At 43.5% G+C, this 21,361-nt stretch overlaps 1 protein-coding gene across 1 annotated transcript; it reads left to right on the top strand.

Annotated features, from left to right (window-relative positions):
* The first annotated feature begins 1,068 nt into the window (after positions 1-1,068).
* Positions 1,069-18,026, top strand: LOC146341877 (vomeronasal type-2 receptor 26-like). The gene is made up of 4 exons (XM_084807724.1): positions 1,069-1,170; positions 10,435-10,662; positions 16,034-16,160; positions 17,113-18,026. Exons 1-4 carry the CDS (start codon positions 1,069-1,071, stop codon positions 18,024-18,026), a joined length of 1,371 nt encoding a protein of 456 aa, XP_084663850.1.
* The last annotated feature ends 3,335 nt before the right edge of the window (positions 18,027-21,361 follow it).

Here is a 21,361-nt window from a genome sequence, read left to right as displayed (position 1 = left end):
TAGGAATGCTGGGAGTTGTAGCCAAAGACCATTTCCCCCTTTGTTCTCTCCTCTTTGCCTAGGTACTGTGCGTGTGTGTGTGTGTGTGTGAGAGAGATAGACAGAGACAGACAGACAGATGTGTAGGGAGTGTGTAAGCCCATACTCCCTCCCCATTTCATGGAATTTGAAAAAATTAATAAACAGGATGTAAGGACTCAAAATATTCACCAACATATGGACATTGTTCTTGTATCTGTATTTCACATGAAAAATGATCAGTATATTTTTTATTTCAAAAGCCATGATTTCTTTGTTGACAATCTACAGTAACTAGTTTGCTTATTTACATGCACCTACCACTGACTAATTCATTCAGACTGCAAGGAGTTTGGATCCCATACACCCATGAACTAGTATGGCTATATTATTATTATTATTATTATTCACATCATCATCATCATGAGCATTGAGGGCTTCCTTCAAAAATAGTTCAAGAGAAAGGTTAACCACCATTTCCCACTGCTGTGGGCTCAATCCGTTGGGACCCTTCAGCACCTGAAGAAATGGGTAATGTACAACAAATCAGGGCTGTGTGCTACACTTCAGTCCAAATTCAGAAGCGGATCAGGGTGATTTGGACCGAATCGGTGTTCCAGAGCAGGTTGGGATCAGGCTAAAGCAGTCCAAACCTCTTTGGACTGATCCAAACAGCCGTCCACCCAGTCACACAAGCACCCTGCTCCTTACCTGGATCCATGGGGGGTGCCTACAGCCCTCGCTGTCTTGGAGAGAGTCACCGTTTTCTTTAAAAATGGTGACCCTTCTTCTTCTGCTAATTAAATGTTGCATAGATTGTGGCTGTAAAGGGACCATCTATGCAATGTTAGAAGCATAAAATTACACCCGTAGTGTTGGGTACATGGCCCCTTTACAGCTGCAATCTATGCAACATTTATTTATTGGGAGAAGAGGGGTCGCCATTTAAAAATAAAATGGTGACTCCCTCCAGGATGGTGATGGCTGTGGGCACTCCCCAACAGTCCAAGTAAAGAACAGGGGGCTCACGTGTCTGAGTGGGTAGTGGGCATGGGGCTCATGTGGCTGGGCAGGAGGGGCTATTTGGATGTCCAGATCTTCTTTGAGATCTGGAGGCCAAAGCGGGTCAGTCTGGCTCCAGATCAGGCTGAGGTGGGTCAAGGCTGATTCAGAAGTTTCAAACTGGCTGCCAAGGAGTATCTGGTGGTCCCTAGACAGCCCTACAATAATCATTACAATAGCCACTGAAAATTGCAACCTACTGGGAGGAACTGTTGACTAATAGCCAACTAAGGTGTGCCTACAGCATGCTCTTCCTGCAAGATCAGTACTTTGTACCAAAAGTCTGAAAATGTTCTATATTACTGTAGGGGTCGTTTAACACAATCACACTCCCTCACACAATAGAAAAGCAGGTGCTGTGCTCCTGTCCTTATGAAGATAGAATAGGAAGACAGCTTTAACAATGCTTTGGTGTACTCTTGAGAGTGCAAAAAGATCATGTCCAAAGTCATTTTTTATTTTTTCGCACACATCTGTCAATATCATATTCTCAGTCTAGTCATATGATAGAACACATTCATTCCCTCTCTAGCACCAGGCCATCTTTCTGGCATTCCTTTCTTCCTGGGGGGTCATCCCAAACCCACAGCAGTTTACTTTCCAACTCATTTAGATATGATGTACATGTTTTTCTTCTGCACTTCCACAGGGAATCGCCAACTTTAATGCATGGTTAGCTTTCTCTTTAATTTGCAAACAGATTCTAATTAATTTTGCTGCCTGTGAGAATCTCCTGTGGAGTTGCAAAGTCCAACAGCTGAAGTAATGACACCATCTCAGGAAGATAGTATAAATATAACCTGTAACATGCAGAAAAAGGGCTAGGGATTGGGAAGAGGCAAAGATGCACCAGTCTGTCACTGATTCCTTACATTTTAGAATATGGGCTTCAGGCCTGGTAGCAGAATGAACTTGTGTTTAGGGCAGGCTGGAGACTCTGATGATACTGTTGTAGATTGAGATAGGGGGATGTATGCCTTGAGAGAAGATTTCTACTCAGGATGGCAGCGTTAATCGTATTATTGCTGATTCTGTTTTCTCATATCGTATGCAAGGCTCACATTGTTCAGTGCAGCTTCCGTGATCCACACCATCCCATTCACAAATACCGTCAGTCAGGAGACCTCATCATTGGTGGTATTGCTTCTCATATATTTATTGTCTCCAAGTCGATACACTTCAGAGAAGAACCCCTGCCAACAGTGTTTGATGTGCTTAAGTAAGAACTTGATAAGGTTAATTTTCTTTGTATTTACATTTCTTCATCCCTGGGAGCAATGGATATGGTAGCAGGAAAAAAGATAATAAATTAATGGCCAAATCATACGTAAGATGTGAAATCCATGGTGAGAATCTCTTGCATTTCTTTATTTGTTTTATTGCAGTTCTATACTGCCCAGTAGCTAAAGCTCTTTTTTCTTTTTAAAAAAATATCAGTCAGAGACCAATGGGACCATGGTAGTGGGAAATGTGGATTAATCCCTTTCTCTACACTGTTTTGCCAATCCAAATTGCCCACTCCAGGACTGTTTTGCCCCAACGTAAAGGTATGATTCAATGTATGATATGGGTATTCATATCTTTTCTCTCAAGGCAAATACTAGCTATGTGGGGAAGGTGATTTAGATTAGAAACTGAAGGGTGTGTGAGGACAGTGAATGATTAACCCACTGACACCACTACTCCAGATCCATTCTGAATATCCTTGAATGACATGCTCTGAGGTGCGGGGGGGCATCCCAAATTCTCATTTTTCTAAAGAATGGTAGGATGTATGTATGTTTTTTCTTGACAAAGACCCTGCCTGCAAGGGTGTGTTATCCTTCTCGTTTCCACAGGACCATGTTCAGCACTCTAAAGAAGAACAATTAAATTCTCTCTCTCTCTCTCTCTCTCTCTCTCTCTCTCACACACACACACACACACACACACACACACACTGGAAGTGTAGAGCTCTGCACATGTATCTCCTTTCATTCATCTTACCAAAATTCTTTTTTTAAAAAAAAATTCTACTAAGTAGACCCTCCAGAATTCTATGAAGCTGCATTAACTGAGTCAGACTTTTGGGTCATCTAGCCAGTGCTTTCTTTTACTGGAAGAAGCTCTCTTACATCTTAGGCAGAAGTTTTCATCAGCCCTGCCCTGCCCTGTCCTGCCTAAATTCATATTTATCAGGAGATGCTGGGGATTTACTTTGGATCCAGTTTTGAAGTATTCATGCGCTCTTAAGCAATGGCAACTACAGGTTCAAATATCTGTCCCCCACTTTGGTAAACATTTGGTGGAAACTTAGCGATGTGACATTCCAGAAGGGTTTTTCCAAGTTAGTCCATGTCAATATTACCATTCTATCTGTTTGATTCACCTTTCAAAGCCATTCTTTTGTCTTAAACAATTCTTACGTTTGAGCTTAAGGGCTTTTCCACACATTCAAGTATTCTCCTCTTCAGAATGTTAAAGTTCCCTCTCATATTTCTGCAACTTTGCTTTAAATACAGTAGAGTTTAATTGCATCATTTGATGCACATGATAGGAATTTTTCTGTTCATGAGAGACACCAGGGCCATCTAGGTACAATCCTTATTCTTCATATTTAAAATTGGTTCCTGCTTTCTCTGATTTCCTGTTTTTCTTCTACTCTGTTATGCTGTGAAATGTCATTTAACATAGAATAAGAATTTTATTTGTATGAATTTATATATATTCTTATTGTTTGGAATCATGCATTCTGTTTTATTACACCCTGCAGTAAAAAACACACAAAAAAGATAATAATGGGAAGTCATGTCCAGAAGATGAAGATTTATAATGTGTAGCTCTCTGATCTTAAACTACTACTTGCCTCAAGAAATGAGGCAAAGAAATGCTGAAATAAATAATAATGACTGCAATGCATAAATTGTAGAACATACTTTTCTCACCGGATGCAACTTTCATTCTAGCGTAATAACGAAGAATTATCAACACATTTTAGCCTTGGCATTTGCAGTAAAGGAGATTAATGAAAACCCTCAGATTTTACCCAATGTCACTTTAGGCTTCCACATCTATGACAGCTATTACAATGCACAGTGGACCTACCATGCCACAATGCTGCTTATATATACACTGGAGAGATTTGTCCCAAATTATATATGTGGCATCCAGAATATTCTCACTGCAGTCGTTGGGGGATTGGATTCTCAAACCTCCCTTGATGTGGCAACTATCTTGGATATCTACAAGATCCCACAGGTAGACTATGCGAATGGATGTTTCACACTTTTCACACTTCCTTTGTCCTTTCTGATGCTTTTATTTCCCTTAGAGAATTGCTTGCATGAAAATGCTTCACACCTAGTCAACATATTTATTTATTCTACATTTACACTAGGATGGGAGGAGGGGAAAGCCCTAATTTGGATGCTATGTCCTTACCTCTTATTTATTTCAAGAACTTCATACTGCTCCTCGGCCAAAGGGCTCCCAAAGTGTCCTACATATAATCAATCAAACAAGACAGTCCCTCTCCACGGGCTTATAATATAAAAAGACACAACACACAAGAAAAAAGAAAGAGCCAGTGTGGTGTAGTGGCTAGAGTGTTGAACTGGGGGCCAGGAGATCCGGGTTCTAGTCCCCACTCAGCCATGGAAACTCCCTGGGTGACTTTGGGCCAATCACAGACTCTCAGCCCACCCCACCCCATAGGTTTCTTGTTGTGGGGATAAAATGGAGGATTATGTATGCCACCTTGGGTTCCTTAAGGAGGAAAAAAGGCGGGATGTAAATGTAACAAACAAACAAACAACAACAAAGGAATGGGGAAGGAAAGGAGGAAGTTCAGTTATTGTAGCATGGCCGGTGGAATGGCCCTGCTTTCCCTCTCATCTCCCTCTGTACAGACTGCTGGAATGGCTGCTGGTGATGACAGCCGAAGGGGGTGGAGCCTTCGCAGAGGAGGCCTTTCAGCACTGGATGCACCTCTATTGCCCTGGTTGCGTTGAGATTTACTGTTTATATAAAATATTTAGGTTCCTGATAACTCTCGCTCTCATAATCACCTCTTTCACTGCTAGCCTGGTTTGCCCTGGGTATCTTATATTAAATTATGCTCTCTCACCTTCTGCCCAGTTCAGTTTCACTTCCCTTTTGCCTTGTCACGTTCATGCAGGAAAGGGTTTTCATTAGGGCTGTGCATGGAGATCTGACTTTGAGGCCGCTTCAGGGCTTCTGAGGTGGGCCCGATTCGGCTTGGGCTGATTAGGGATGTACAAAAATGCCCTTACCTGGCTCTGCCGGGTTCCGCTGGGGGGGGGAGGCGCTCCGTCCCTCCCCCTGGAAACCTCGCCGGCCGGCTCCACTCCATGGGGATTCTGCGGAGCCACCAGCTGGCTCCGCCAGCAGCCGGACATCTGGCCGCTGGCTAGCAGGGACGCAAATGGCGGCGGCCATAGCCGCCGCCATTTGCATCCCTGTAGTCAGCCGTGATAGGCTACGTAAATCTTTACATAGCCTATCATGTCTGACTTTAAAAACAAACAAACGCACGTATGCAAATGCGTTCCTTATTTTGGGCCATCTTAGTCTACATAAATATTTACATAGACTAAGACAGCGAAAATAAGGGGGAACGCAAATAGCGTAGCGGATGCTATTTGCGTTCCCCCTTATTTTCGCCGTCTTAGTCTACGTAAATATTTATGTAGACTAAGACGACCCAAAATAAGGAACGCAAATGGCGGCCGTAGCGGCCGCCATTTGCGTACACGTGTGTGTGTTTTTTTTAAAGTCAGACGTGATAGGCTACGTAAAGATTTACATAGCCTATCACGTCGTTTTTGTTTTTTTTAAAAAAAAACCCTAGCCATGATAGGCTACATAAATCTTTACATAGCCTATCACGTCTTTTTTTTCCCCCCAACACTGGAAATGGCGGCGGCAGCCAGTCGGAAGACTAGCTGCCACCACCGCCACTGCTGGAGCTGCCCCCGCCTGGAAGGTCCGCCACAGGTAAGTTTCATCCCGGGGGGATCCACGCGGGGGTGGGGGGGTGGCAGGCCGTTCCACCACAGAGTTCGGGGGGCCAAATGCACTGGCATTTGGCCTCACCGAGATCCGTGGTGCAATTCTCTGACATCCTTAGGGCTGACCCCCCCCCCGACGCTCTTTGGCCTATGAAGCCCAATCAGGATTTGGTAGGGATGGCAGAGAATTTCTCCACGAATCTCGGGGAGGCCGAATGCCAGTGCATTCGGCCCCCCGAAATTGTTGGTGAAATTCTCTGCCACCCCCCCCCACCCCCTGGGATGGGACTTACCTCCCTCGAATGTCCCTCTCGGCGGCAGGTCCCGGCGGGAGTTTGGTGGTGTTTCGTCGGGGGCGGGGTGGCGGCCGGTCTTCCGACCAGCTGTTGCAGCCGCCATTACAAAATAAAGTAAAAAAAAACCACACACACCCGTGATAGGCTACGTAACTATTAACGTAGCCTATCATGGCTAGATTGCCAAAGTCAGCCATGATAGGCTACGTAAATCGTTACGTAGCCTATCACGGGTGACTTTGGGGGGAAAAAAGCACGTACGCAAATGGCGGTGCCCATGGGCGCCGCCATTTGCATTCCTTATTTGGTCCCAGTAGTTTACGTAAAGATTTATGTAGACTACGGCGAAAATAAGGGCAATGCAAATAGCGTTGCCCTTATTTTCGCCGTAGTCTACGTAAATCTTTACGTAGACTACTGGGACCAAATAAGGAATGCAAATGGCGGCACCCATGAGCGCTGCCATTTGCGTACGTGCTTTTTTTTTTTTTCCAAAGTCACCCGTGATAGGCTATGTAACGATTTACGTAGCCTATCACGGCTGACTTTGGAAATCTAGCTGTGATATGCTACGTTAATCATTATGTAGCCTATCACGGGTGTTGTTGTTGTTTTTTACTTTTGTATTTCACGGCCGGGGAGATGGGGTGCCTCCCCCCCCGGCCTGAACTTCGGGGGGAGAATCGAAGCGCCTCCCCCCCACCGCGAAGCAAGCTGTGGGACCAGGTAATTCCCTTTCGTACATCCCTAGGATTCGGACATCCAAATCCTACTTTGCTCCCCCCAACATGCTGCTCAGCCCACAGCTTCTTACCTGGACCATTAGTCTGGGGGGGGGGTCTCACTGGGAGAGCTGCCACTGGGGGAGCCGGCAGTGTTGCTGGAACCCCCAGGGGAGGCGCTGCCGGCGCTGCTGGGGGAGCTGCTGCCATGAGTGCCACTGGGGGATCCATGGCCAACGCCAGCTCCTAGGCCCTCTGGATGCATGACAGCAGCTTTCTTGTTGTCCCAGGGAATGGGGGGAGCCATTTTTTAAATGGCGACTCCCTGTATTTCTGGAAAGAGACGGAATTGCCATTTTATAAATGGCTCCCCCCTCTGGAACAAGAAGACGGCTGCCGGCTTGCATCCACAGGACCCAGATAAGGAGCTGGGGGCTGGGTGGAGGCAGAGGAAGCAGCGTGGCGGCTGGGCGTCTAGATCATGCTGAAGGGCACCAAAGTGCTTTGGAGCAACCCGCTTCTCTTCGGGCCCCTTCATACCCCCTCTGCCTCATCTCGGATCTGGCCCAAAGCTGCCCGAAGTCCCCCCTTCAATTTGGAGTTCAGGTTTCAGGACGAAGTGGTGCACAGCCCTAGTTTTCATGGAGAGTGCATGGCAAAGTCCTCAGGCCTCAGGTTTTATAACTCAATACTGATAGAAGGGGGCCGTCTTCATGCACTTTGGAAGTAAAGGGGAAGAAGATTAAGCTCTATTGTATGTAAGTCTCTACGTTCTGCAACAGTGGCCTGAAGTCTGTTGCTGTTGCCTTAGAGAACAACTAAATCCACTTACCATACCAGGTGTTTGTAAGGATTGCTGCATAATGCATGTGATGTGCTTTAACAAAGCAATTATTATACAAATTTGTCATCATGGTCTCTTCCTTCTCCCCCCTATGTCTGTCTTTAGCTCATATATGGCTCTGCTCCAGGGACCAGTAATAAAATTCCTGGCCTTTTCTTCTACCAGATGGCCCCTAAGGAATCCCTTCAGCACATGGGGATCCTCTCTTTAGTTCTGCATTTCAACTGGATATGGACTGGAGTCATTGCTATGGATGATGACAAGGGGGAAAGATTTGTGCAAACTGTGCTTCCGCTGTTTTCTCAGTATGGCATCTGTTCTGCCTTTCTAGTAAGAATCCCAGAAGTACGTGATGTCACTGAAGATTTCTTGCCCCAGGCAGCAAAGATAATTTTTAAAATCATGGAAAGTAAAGCCAACGTAGTGGTAATCTATGGAGAATCCTTTACTGTAACATTTTTGAGATACTTTCCATACCTCTTAGAGCTAGAAGAAAACATGCTGAATAAGCAAAAAGGTAAAGTGTGGATAATGACTGCACAAATGGAGCTCATTTCATATGTCTATCAAAGGGATTGGGATACAGAAATACTGCATGGTGCTCTGTCTTTCAGCATTCACTCCAGTGAGCTAGCAGGATTTCAACACTTTCTTGAGAACAAAAACCCTTCCAGCACAACAGGAGATGATTTTATCCGAGAATTTTGGCAACATGCTTTTGGATGTGTATTCCCAAATGCAGTTGTGAGCGAGGTGGATATTTGCACTGGAAATGAGAAGCTGAACCACCTTCCCGGGCCTATGTTTGAAATGAGTATGACTGGCCACAGCTACAGCATCTACAATGCTGTCTATGCTGTGGCCCATGCTTTACATGCCATATCGTCCTCTAGACTAAGAGACAGCACAACGACGGGCAGTCGAGGATTGACACTTCAGAATCAATTGCTGTGGCAGGTAATAGGTTAACTTAAATGCGTGCATGTGCGCGCGCACACACACACATTCAGTCTCAGTGTTCTATGGAAAATCCCCACTTTCAGCTGAAATTTTGTTACTGGTTTTGGACCAATGTGGAATTGTTTTCCTAGTCCATACGTTCAACCTGCAATGAAGATGATTCACTTCATAATCAGCAGAAAAATCTTTGGCCAAATATTGTTTCACCATTACTTTTTGAGATGCACAGAGGATTCATTGTGGACTGAAATTGGTGTGGAACAAACATCACAGTTGGAGTTTTTAGTTTAGCTGCTGCTATTATGCAATGAAGTGCCATTAAAAAAAGTGTTTCTAGGGCCATTACAAGTTTGTTCATATTCACGATGTGCTGCACACTGTTCTTATGTTTGTACATCACATCCTCTCCCTTCACCTGCATGTTTAATTAAACTTTCCTATACTTTGGATATACGAACATTAGTCCTATTTAGAGTAGGCACACTGAAATGATTGGGACTTAAGTTGAACTAACAATGCATACAATCCATTAGATACACCCTGAATCTGGAAACCATGTAGTACTATAGTTGCAGGTTGTTTGTGCTATTACTATACAACAGCAGTGATATATTGGGAGTGCCAGACATTCATGCAACCCCTCACATTACATCTGCTCAGATCTATTACTCTGTGTACTATGCAGTGCTAACTTCTATTTTTATGCTTATTACTAATGAAAAAATGAAAATGAAATATTTCATATTAAGCATCTTTTAAATGTTCTTTGTGAAGAAAACACATGCAGAAGGTTGTGCATGTGTGTGTGAGAGAGAGGGAGGGAGGGAGAGAGGGAGGGGAGAGAAAGACTAATCACTCATTTTAAATATGTATATATAAACCCGTATTTTATGGACAAACAAATGCACAGAGTACCCACGATCTGTAAAATTTCCATTTTTTTTTCCTTTGGGCATCTCTGAGTGTAACCCTATATATGTCTACCCATTGATGTATGTGTAGCTTTGTCCCACATCAAATGGATTGCATTTAATCCACTTAAACAGGGTGTCAGAATAATGGAAAATCTTTCACTGAGACTTCCAAAGGACTTGAAAATGGATCTCAAACAGTGAGAAATGGCTAGGATCCAACATTGCCCTACAACTGACAGCCAGCACTGCCAATCTTGGTGTGCACATGGCCCCTACCAGTTACAGTGGCGATGTAGTGCTTCCAGGGGCAGGCCCCCAGATGGCCAGAAATGCACATTCCTGGAAGGGGCAGATAGTGCCTTCCAGAAATGAACATTTCCAGTCATTTCGGGACTTGCCCCCAGAGGCACTACATCACCACCAGGAGCCATGCATATGATATGCCACTACTGACAAGGCTGGCCCCCAGCAACACACCATTGTTGGATCCTACACATTATTTCCATCCAGGGCAGATATTTCTTTGTAAGAATCTTAATCTGTAAGACCTAACACACTTCCATTCAATGCACACTTCTGTGAATTCATTGATTTTCCTTTTCCATCCAGCTCCATTACTTTCTGAGAGGCATCTCATTTAACAATAGTGCTGGGGACAAAGTTTCCTTTGACCAGAAAGGGGAGATAGTGGCTGGATTTGACGTTATGAACTGGATTTTTTCATCAAACCAATCTTTTCAGAGAGTGAAAGTTGGACAGATGGATTCTGAGGGACCTCTAGAACAAGCATTCACCCTCAATGAGGATGCCATAACATGGTACAGGTGGTTTAACCAGGTAGGATCCATCTGAATAAATTTTGGAAATTTGGGGGGTGAACACCGAGTCTGATTTCCGATGTGCAGATGTAATTTAATTGACAAGTGCTCAGTCCTTGTAAAATACTGATGTTCATTGATATTAATACAGTGGCTTGTATCCAATTGTGTCCCTCTACTGACAGAAGGCCATTTGATCCAGCACAGATCTCTGTGAGTGGAATGTTGGTGTGTGTTTGTGTTCGGTGGTGGTGGGTGATTTTTACATATTATTACCCTTTTTAAGAGCTAAGCACTCTATGCTACTGATAGAAGCCTCTGAGCCAAGAAGGGAGAGTTGGAGTGCCTGGCTTTAAAGGAGAACTTGGATGTAGTTGGCATAATGGAAACATAGTGGAAAGTCCAGTTAGATATGGTCATTTCTGGATGTAAACTCTATAGGAAGGACTTAGTGTCCTATAGGATGTGGTCTCACTTTATACATTTAAAAAATGCATACTGTCAAGCAGACTAGAAACATTAAAAGGGAAGACTCATCCATAGAAGCACTGAGGCTCCCAAAGCAATTTAGTACTGGAAACATGCTATCATCCTCCAAATCAGAATGCTCAGGGTGATCTTGAGATGGAAAATTAAACCAGGGAGGCGTACAAACCAGGAAATGTAATAAAAGGTGTCTTCAATTATGCCCACATTGATTGGATAAATCATAAATGCATGTTCCAGTCATCACAAGAAGTTCAGTTTGTTTGATGCCCTAAATAACTGTGCTCTAGAACGGTTGGTCATGGAAACGATGACAGCAGAGGTGTCCCTACATTTCATTTCAAGTGGGAACTAGTGCGAGTTGTGAGTGTTATCAACCCAACTGGAAACAGTGAACATGGTGCTATCAAATTTAATTTGTATTTAAGTGGGAAATTGCCAAGGATACTTTGACTTCAACAAAGGACATTTCTCTAGAATGATGCGAGTGGTAAAAATGAATCTGAATGGGGAGAATGGGGGATTTCCACTCCCCAGCTCTGCAGCTGCCTATGATGAAATGACTTCTTCTCTGGGCAATCCCATCCATGGGAGGTTTTTTTATGTATTAATAGCAAATGCTTATATTTCAGGGCCTAAGGCACTCTTTGCCAGTATAACTCATGTTTCCACCAACTGACCCTTTTCCACTGCCACCTGTTCTGTTGGAATACTTTAAAACTTCCTAGTAGCTTAGGCGTGAGATGGGCAACAAACCTTGAGACAAGATGAACCATTAAGCCAGTAATTTATTAACGGGATATTTTGTGCCTAAAGGATTACTAATATTAATTTTGGTGTTTTCAAAAGACTGCTTATTGACAATGCTTGAAGACTCAAGAGACACTGTTGCTGCTACAACACTACTTGCCTTCTTTTACCTCAGGCCAAATTGCCTAAACCTCCACCCCAGCCAAATACACTCACAACCAGGTCCAGCTCTCAGGTACAGTCTTCCTCTAATGCCAAAATTCTTCCTGTTGTATTTCTGGCTGCTTGGACAGTTTATCTGGTTTCACTGCCTGCTTGTTTAACCTTCTTCTGGCAAGTTCTTAAAGCAGCCTCCTGGCAGGAGACAGACACCTGCTTCCAGCTCCTGATCTTCACCAGTCATGTATGGTTATCCGACAGAGAAAGAATAGCTTCATATTCAGGCCATAGCTATTCACTTTCCCCTCCACTTCCTTCTAGACCTTCTAAACACCACACACCAACCATCAGACCTCCTCCCTTTCTTTCCACAGACTACCTGACTAATCTGTCAGCTGTTAATTCTTTAACTCTCCTTTCCCAATTGCTCTTTTCCACCCAGCTAGAATGCCCAGCCAAACAGAATTGAATGATCCAGGCCCCATCTAACAATGTTCAAAGCAATTGTCTCTCTCTTCCACTTCAGAACATCACTAAGCAATGAATACAGAGGACTTTGCCAGTAACAATGTAAGGCCTCAGGCCTACTCTGATACATTATTATCCTCTCAAAGGCCACACGAAGTAAACATTACGTAACAACAGCAGGTACATACATGGCATTTCTTCTTCACAGAGAGTCAAGAGCGTTAAATCTTTCCGAACTGCTTGGAGGTTACTCAAAACCACAATAATAGAAGCTCAGCTAGAATGTATATTGCAGGTCAGGAAGGGTAGCACCAATTCCATGAGCATGGTCACTGTCAAGGAAGCTGGTAGACAAATATGGTTTCCTTCAAAAAATGGAAGTCTCATCCAAATAAGGAGAATAAGAAAGAACCCAAGCTTGCACAAAGGAAATGCAAGTAGACAATACTAGTGGCAAAAAAAAGAAGCATTTTGACGAGCATATCATTAATAAGAAAAACAATAAAGAATTATTTTAATATATCAGAAGCTGGAAACCAGCTAGAGAGGCAGTTGGAGCACTGAATGACAACAGAGTTAAAGGAGTACTAAAGTAGAATAAGGAAACTGCAGAAAAACTGAATGAATTCTTTTCATGTGTCCTTACTGCAGAAAATGTAGGGCAGATTCATGTGTCTGAACAGAAGTTCTCAGGAAGGAAGTCTGACAAATTGAGGCAAATAATGGTGAGAAGAGGTGAAGTTCTCAACCTTATTGATAAATAGAAAGCAAATAAATCACCGGGCCCAGATAGTATCCATCCTAGAGTTCTTAAAGAATGCAAATGTGAAATTGCTGATCTTCTAAGAGAAACAACAACATAACATTTCCCTAAGATCAGCCTGTGTACCAGAGGACTGGAGAATAGCCAGTGTAATGCCTCTCTTTTTTGAAGGGATCTAAGGGGATCCAGGAAATTACAGAACAGTTAGCTTAACATGAGTTCCAGATAAATTGGTTGAACAGCATTATTAAAGATACTATGAGGAAGAAAAAAGAAGGAAAACTGCCCGGCAAAACATCAATGTAACTTCTGAAAATGTAGATCCTGTCTCAATAACCTTTTAGGGTGCAATCCTGTTGAGATAGTTGGTAGCCTCTGAACTCAGAGGCTACTGACTATCCAATGCAGGATGGACTGAGGAGATTCTCTCCTCCGCATCTCTCCCACCCTGCATTTGTGGCTAAATGCATGTTTTGGGGCGTCCGGCTGTGGCTTCGAGGAGGGAGAGGGAAAGGCCTGGAGAGCGGATAGGGAGCTATCTAAAACCGCTTACGTGGTCTCCTCCCCTCCCCACCCCCTGGGAATGCCCCTGTTCACCATCTCCGTGATCCATTTATGAGTGCAGAGACAATGATGGTGTGGAAAGGACTATGCCAGCTACAAGAGGTGGGGGCAGGGAGTGCAGATTCTGGGAACTGAGGTCGGATGACCTTGGTTCCAAGAAATCCTATGGCCATCTTGGCACTGTCTAGTGTCCATAGGATTGCTCTCCCCGAGTACGTTGAAAGTGTCATGTGGACAAGGGTGATCCAGTAGACAATATCTACTTGGACTTTCAAAAGGCTTTAAATGAAGTGAAGTCCCTAACCAAAGACTACTGAGCAATCTTAGCAGTCATGGAATAGGAGGGAAGATCATCTTATGGATTGGTAACTGGTCAAATAACAGAAAGCAGGGAGTAGGAATAAAGAGCCAGTGCTTGCTTTTTAACTTGTTCATAAATGATCTGGAATTAGGATTGAACAGTGAAGTGGCCAGGGTTGCTGATAATACCATATTATTAAGGGTGGTTAAACCAAAAAAGGGATTGCGTAGAGCTCCAAAAGGATCTCTCCAAACTGGGAGAATGGGCATCAAAATGGCAAATGCAGTTCAATGTGAACAAGTGTAAGGCGATGCACGCTAAGACAAAAAATCCAAACTTCATGTATATATTGATGCAATCTGAGCTGACTGACCAAGAAAGAGATCTTGGGGTTGTCATGAACAGCTCAATAAAAATGTTGACCCAGTGTGCAGCTGCTGTGAAAAAGGCAAATTCCATGTTAGGCATAATTAGAAAAGGCATCAAAATCAAACTCCCAATAACATACTCCCCTTATACAAATCTATTGTATGATGATCACACTTGAAATACTGTGTACAGTTCTGGTCCCCACACCTACAAATGGTATTTGATACAAATGCTATGAAGCCAGCAGGGTGGGAGGAGCAGCAGAGGCAATCTTTGAGCATTTCTACACCAGGCTATAATCCCGCATTTCCTCTCTAAAATGATGAAGGGGCTGGAGCAATCCCCCTAGGAAGACAGCATACAACGTCTGGGGCTGTTTAGCTTTTAGCTTAGAGAAAAGATGAGTGAGGGGAGACATGACTGAGGAGTAAACAATTATGCATGTTGTGGAGAAAGTGGACGTTTTTCTCCCTCTCTCGGTATGGCTCGTGCTCCAGTTGAAACCCTGGTTGCTCTATGGGACATGGAATGGACCAGGGAGGTTTACACTCTGGTGTCCAAGCACCCTCTCTGTCTTGACTGACTGAATTAGAGCTCATTATTGAGGCTACCATGTGGTGGTAACAGAGGCAAAAAAGTTCTTTTCCACCTTCATTGCATCTTCAGAGTGTCATCCAGCAGAGCTGTTTCAGGAGATGAAATTACAATCAGGGTTATTACAATCAGACCCTAAGAGGAAATTGGTCACAACCTCAACAACTTGATGTGATAAATTCTCAGGGCACTTTTAAGATAAAATTGCTCTTATCCAGCCTGACTTGGACTGTTTTATTAGTGCAGTTCCATTCATGGAGGTATCCAGAGCACCACCTGTTCCTGCTGTATTGGATGAATTTCAGATGTTGAGGCATGAGGATGCAAAGAAGATGCTTGGACAAGATTGGGTGACCACTTGTATGCGCGTATGGCACCTACTAAGGAGGTGATGACTGGTTGGGTCCAAAAGGTTGTAAATTCCTCCTTGGGTTAACTCACAGGAGGATTTCTTTAGCAATACAGTAAGGCTCAGATGATTCATAAGGCCATACAGGAGCAGGACAATGTGGGGCATCTTTGCTGGTCCCTGGTACCCCATCCTCCCCATCTGGATTTGGGCCTGAAAGACCAAGGGAAAGTGTGGGCGCATGGAGGGTAAGTTGTAAACAAGCACAATTTGTTCACAGCATCACTGATCATGGGACACATCAGTTAAGGCATCGGCCTTAGCTTCCAGTTTCCTGGCTTTATGGAGCTTGAGCCAACATAAAATAGACTTAACTCTGGTCTTAAACTGGCAGCCCAATTCCAGTCTGGATTTGGGATGCAGCCAAATCCAGAGCACACCCCGAATAAATAGATAACACTGTCACTGTAGAATAGCAGTGTCCATGCCATTTAATAATATGTGGAAGAACAACACCCCCAGAATCTTAAGGATTCCAATCTGATTATTATCAAGTTAATCATTCTCCTCTTTCATTTCTTGATTAGGTAGTGCCTCTTTCCATATGCAGTGAGAGTTGCCATCCTGGTTCAAGCAAGAAGGTGAAGGAAGGGGAGCCATTTTGCTGCTATGATTGCATCCCATGTCCAGAAGGGAAGATTTCAGACCAAGAGGGTAAGATATATACTATTCAGAGTTATAATATCTAATTGCGGTATTCCAGAGGAATGGGCATATACAGTAATGTATGAACTGAGATAACTTTTCCTAGGTCTTTGAAATATAAGTAATAACTTGGTCATGGTGATATTACACATATTCAGAAAATAAACATTACACTGTGTTCAGAAGAGGCTTAGGTTAAGGTTGTGGGTGATTCTGGTTCCATTCAAACACAGGGGACACAATTTGGTGATGGGAATGAACTTCCTTTTCCCACTCGGATTCTCAAATGTAGGTTGCTATTTGACCATTAGTGAGTACTGCCTGATAGAAAAATAATTTCATAAGGTAACTGCAATCTTTTTGGTAGACCTATCAGCCATACTTTGTGCCATCTTCAAATTGACATTTGACTACTGCAGTGTTCTTTACTTGAGTTTTTCCTTGGAATCCATTAGAATGCTAAAGTGATGCAGAACATGGCAGCTTGTTCCTTAATAGGAGCAGGAATAAGGGTTTTCTTACAAATGGCTGAATTCCTGAAGGTGGTTGATCACCAATGCTCATGGTGGTTATATATATATATATATATATAATTGTTGTTGTTATATTATATATATATAATATAACCAACATGGTGGTTATATATATATATATATATATATATATATATATATATATATATCTCCTGAAATCTTTACAGTTTTTCAAGCAATTTTCATTTAAAACTTGTCATACTAAAAAATGAAACAAAACACCAAACCATTAATTTAAGATTGTGAGTTATATTCCCCCCACCCCCTGCTCTCGACCTTGTATATGGCATTCTATGAGATACTGTTGACTGAGAGCAGACAGTGGCTACCTGCATAGACTTTTATTTGTGTAATGGGAACAGTTTCTGAATGTTGATGAGATTAATGGCATATATGTGAAATTGGAATCACATATTTACTTTTTTCAGATATGAATGACTGTTATAAATGTGAAGATGGAAAGTACCCAAACAAAAAACAGGATTTCTGTATACGCAAGATTGTAAACTTCTTGTCTTATGAAGAATGTTTGGGGATCAGTTTAGCCTGTTTTGCTCTTTCTTTTTCTTTGACCACAGTTCTGGTGCTGGGAACATTTATGATGCACCATGATACTCCCATAGTCAAAGCCAACAACCGGGACCTCACCTACACTCTCCTCATCTCCCTCCTGCTCTGCTTCCTTTGTACATTGTTATTCATTGGCCGACCCCAGAAGGTGACATGTCTCCTCCAACAAACTGCTTTTGGCATCATCTTCTCAGTGGCTGTTTCTTGTGTGCTGGCAAAAACCATCCTGGTGGTTCTGGCTTTTATGGCCACCAAGCCAAGATCCAGGATGAGAAAGTGGGTGGGGAAAAGACTGTCCAGTTCCATTGTTATTTCCTGCTCCCTTATCCAAGCAGGCATCTGTTTGGTGTGGCTGGCAACCTCTCCCCCATTCCCAGATGCTGACATGCACTCATTGGCTGAAGAGATTGTTCTGGGATGTAACGAGGGATCTGTGACTATGTTTTACACTGTCCTGGGCTACATGGGCTTCCTTGCTCTTGTCAGCTTTACTGTAGCTTTCTTCGCCAGGAAGTTGCCTGATAGTTTCAATGAAGCGAAGTTCATCACTTTCAGCATGTTGGTCTTTTGCAGTGTTTGGTTATCCTTTGTTCCATCCTATCTGAGCTCCAAGGGGAAATACATGGTGGCTGTGGAGATCTTCTCTATCTTAGCCTCCAGCTCTGGGTTATTGAGTTGCATCTTTTTTCCAAAGTGTTACATTATTGTGGTATGGCCTCAGCTGAACAAAAGGGAACAACTGATCAGAAGAAAAGACCCAATTTTTGTATGAAAAATATTAATAACTTATTTTTGACTGCTTAACTACCTTAACATTACATTGCCTTTCTTGTTCCACAAAGGATGTGTCTGATCCTGCATACACAGAAAGTCTGAAATGTGCCTAGATTACAAAAATATGGCAAGATTGTATAGATAAATTTGTTTAAATTTACACTTTCTGTCCTAAATACTTTTTATGCTAATATCATGTAAAAGTGAGGAGAGTCACAGAAACCTGTAGGAGTGCTCAGGTTTGGCAACCACATTCAGCATTGTCAAATAGGTGCCAAGGGTTCACTTGCTCAGACAGGCCGATACCTGATGCTGCCAACCCTACAGTGAATGGACAAGGTGTCCTAGCATCGCACTTTGGGAAGGAGATGAGCCACCCATCTAAGGAGGCCACCTGCCATATTAGGTTACCCAAAATGCAATGCCCAACCCAGTGTGTATACAGGGTCCTGGCATTATATTTGGTGCAATCTATCATATTGTCAGGCAGCTGCCACAGGTCAAATCATGCGCTGGCTCAGCTGCCATACATGTGCACCACTGATGTAACCAACTAAGGAAAACACATCCAATGAAATGGCACCCAGCCCAAAGTAAGGTCAGTGTCCCAGTTAGTGCTGATGCTGAATTTTGAAATTAGTTGGTTCATTGATTGAAACCTGTCCTTTCATGATGCTCACCTGTTTATTAAGCCTGGGTCAATGTATTTCAAATTCACTATTAAGTTCAGAATTGTTTGTGAGCTTCATGTGCAGTCTGCATTTATTTATTTTATTTATTTACAATATCTGTAACCTGCTCCATCTCTAAAACAGATTTTTGGAGTGGTGAACACAAAAGGTAAAACAGTAAAAGAATAAAAAAGATTAAAACACCGTATTAAAATTATGCTTTTTTTTTTAATACCAAATAGAAACTGTGGCTAGTCAATTAAGACATGCCTCCTGGAACAGTGCTGTTTTCAGGAGGTGCCAGAAACAACATGATGTTGGTGCCTGCCTGACCTCCAGGGGCAGGGGGTTCCAAGGAAAAGGGCCACCACACTAAGGGCTTTTTTCCTGGTAAACTCCAATGTGGCCATGGGTCCATGTGGAACCACCAGGGACATGCCCTCTGGTGACCTCGGTGACAGGGCAGGTTGGTAAGAAAGGAGGCTCTCTCTCAGGTATCCTGGCCCTGAGTTATTTAGGGCTTTGTACAGTAGTACTGATACCTTAAACCTGGCCTGGTAGCTAATAGGCAGCCAGTGCAGTTCCTTCAGCTCAGGACTTACATGCTGAAAAGGGGCAGCTCCCGACAAGAGCTGAGCTGCTGCATTCTGCACTAGCTCCAGCTTCCAGGGCAGCCTCAAGGGCAGCCCCACATAAAGCACATTGCAGTTATCTAGTCTTGAGGTTATTAGCACCTGTACCACTGTGGCCAAGCTATCCCTGTCCAGGAGAGGCCATAGTTGGCGAACCAGTCAAAGCTGGTAAAAAGCACTCCGAGACACCATGGCCAGTTGGGCCTCTAAACATCTAAAGAATGTCATTTCTATGTTTGTGCTAAGCTGGTTGGTTTAACCCTTGAAAGATCAAGTATGTCCACTGCTAGTTCCCCCATTGTTGCCATAACTCTGGCTTTGTGAGGAGGAGGAGGGGGACTCTGCAGGTCCATAATTTTCTCTCTTCTGTCCATATACCAGCAATTGGCAGTGGTGGCTGGTAGCCAATCTGACTGGAGGGGTGGGGTGGGGCAGATCAGCAGAGTTGGAACCAAGGGATTCCCAGAGGTGGAGCCAAGAAGTCACCAGAGCTGGAACAGCCTTTGAATCCCGAACAGCTAGCAACCCATACCACAGAAAGAACGGGGGCACATGAACTATAAAATTGTACATGAAAAGGGGGGGGGATCACACAAAGAAGAGACACCTGTGTCTCTTCTTTGAACCTTTGGTAATGTGGGTAACACAGATACATGAAGTCATCAAATTTTATTAATTTCTTAATTAAAAATAGAGATCTTCAGCTATTGGCTAGTATAGAAATGAAATAAATACATATTAATTCATTTAGGGAGCAATCCTATGGTCCTTAGATAGAGCAGGGGGGAGAGGGGGCATAAGATATTTCCTGGATCTGACATCAGAGACAGTGTTCTGACCTTCCCGCTTGCACCAGCACAGAGACAACTGCACCGGCTGCCTCTCCAAGTTTACAAAAATGACCTCGAGGAGGAAGGAAAGGGGCCGTGCTGGTAGGAGCGGAGAGGATTGGGGAGGATAACTTAGTTACAACATATCCTCAGACCTCCCCAGCCTCCTTCCTCCCAATCTGGTTTGCTCAGTTAGATCGTGAAATAGCCTGCCTAGCCAAAACGCAGAGCGGGAGGAGCATGGAGGCAAGCATCACCTCCGCTGCTCCTTCTACTCTGCATAGGATGCCCATAAGCATCAGAGTCTGGAGGTTTATAGTCATCCTGATAGGATTGCCCATTTATTTGTTTGTTTGTTTGTTTATTTATGTATACATACATACATACATACCACCTATATACCACTTGATATCTTAAGATCTCAAAATTATTCAGAAATACATAAAACGCAAGCTAAAAGCTAATATTAAAACAATATAAAATAATAAACACATTGAATAATTACAGAAAAAATAACAGAGAGCAGTGCAATTACACATCAGGGAAAGCCTGAGTAAACAGGTGTGTCTTCAGGAGGCACATAAAGTTCTCCACAGATTCCGCCTCGCAGACCACAGAGGGCAGCTGCCATTACTGAGGCTGCCCTCTTATTGCCTTTCCTTGACAACATGCTGTTGGGAGCAGGGGAGCTTCATGACAACGAAAAGAGGAGCACATCAAAGTTTTATCCAAATTTTCATGGAATTGGCTTTGGTCCATCAGGGACACACAACACAAGAAAAGCCGAGTGTACTTTAAAATTCACTTTTGACGGATCACACAGCGCTTGAAAGGAACATACTTCTGGGTTCAGTACGGGGAGTAGAACTGAACATCATCAGACTGGCAGGGGCTGCTGAACCAATGAGAGAGGCTTGTTTCTCTTCCCTGTCTAGGTTCCCCCTGCCACTACATTACTATGAATGGAGAGCAACTAATTCACAATTCTGAAAGCTAGAAACAGCACGAAAAAGGCAGGTGAGATACCCTCTCCCCATGAGAGGACCCCACCAGTGCAAATAAGCCCCATTCCAGCAAGCAGTCAGGGAATTAATTCCCTCCCCCCTTTCCCAGATGTGTGCACTTTTCAATGACGAAGCCAGAAGCCCTGATTCTCCAGTGCAGCATCTGAAGGCGCCCTATGAGAGCATCACCTGCACA

Source organism: Heloderma suspectum, chromosome 6 (genome assembly GCF_057233095.1).
Source record: "Heloderma suspectum isolate Gila_16-S chromosome 6, 16-S_ref, whole genome shotgun sequence".
NCBI classification, from domain to species: domain Eukaryota; kingdom Metazoa; phylum Chordata; class Lepidosauria; order Squamata; family Helodermatidae; genus Heloderma; species Heloderma suspectum.
The sequence above is the reverse complement of the archived record's forward strand: the minus strand, read 5'-3'. Positions and strand labels throughout refer to the sequence as shown.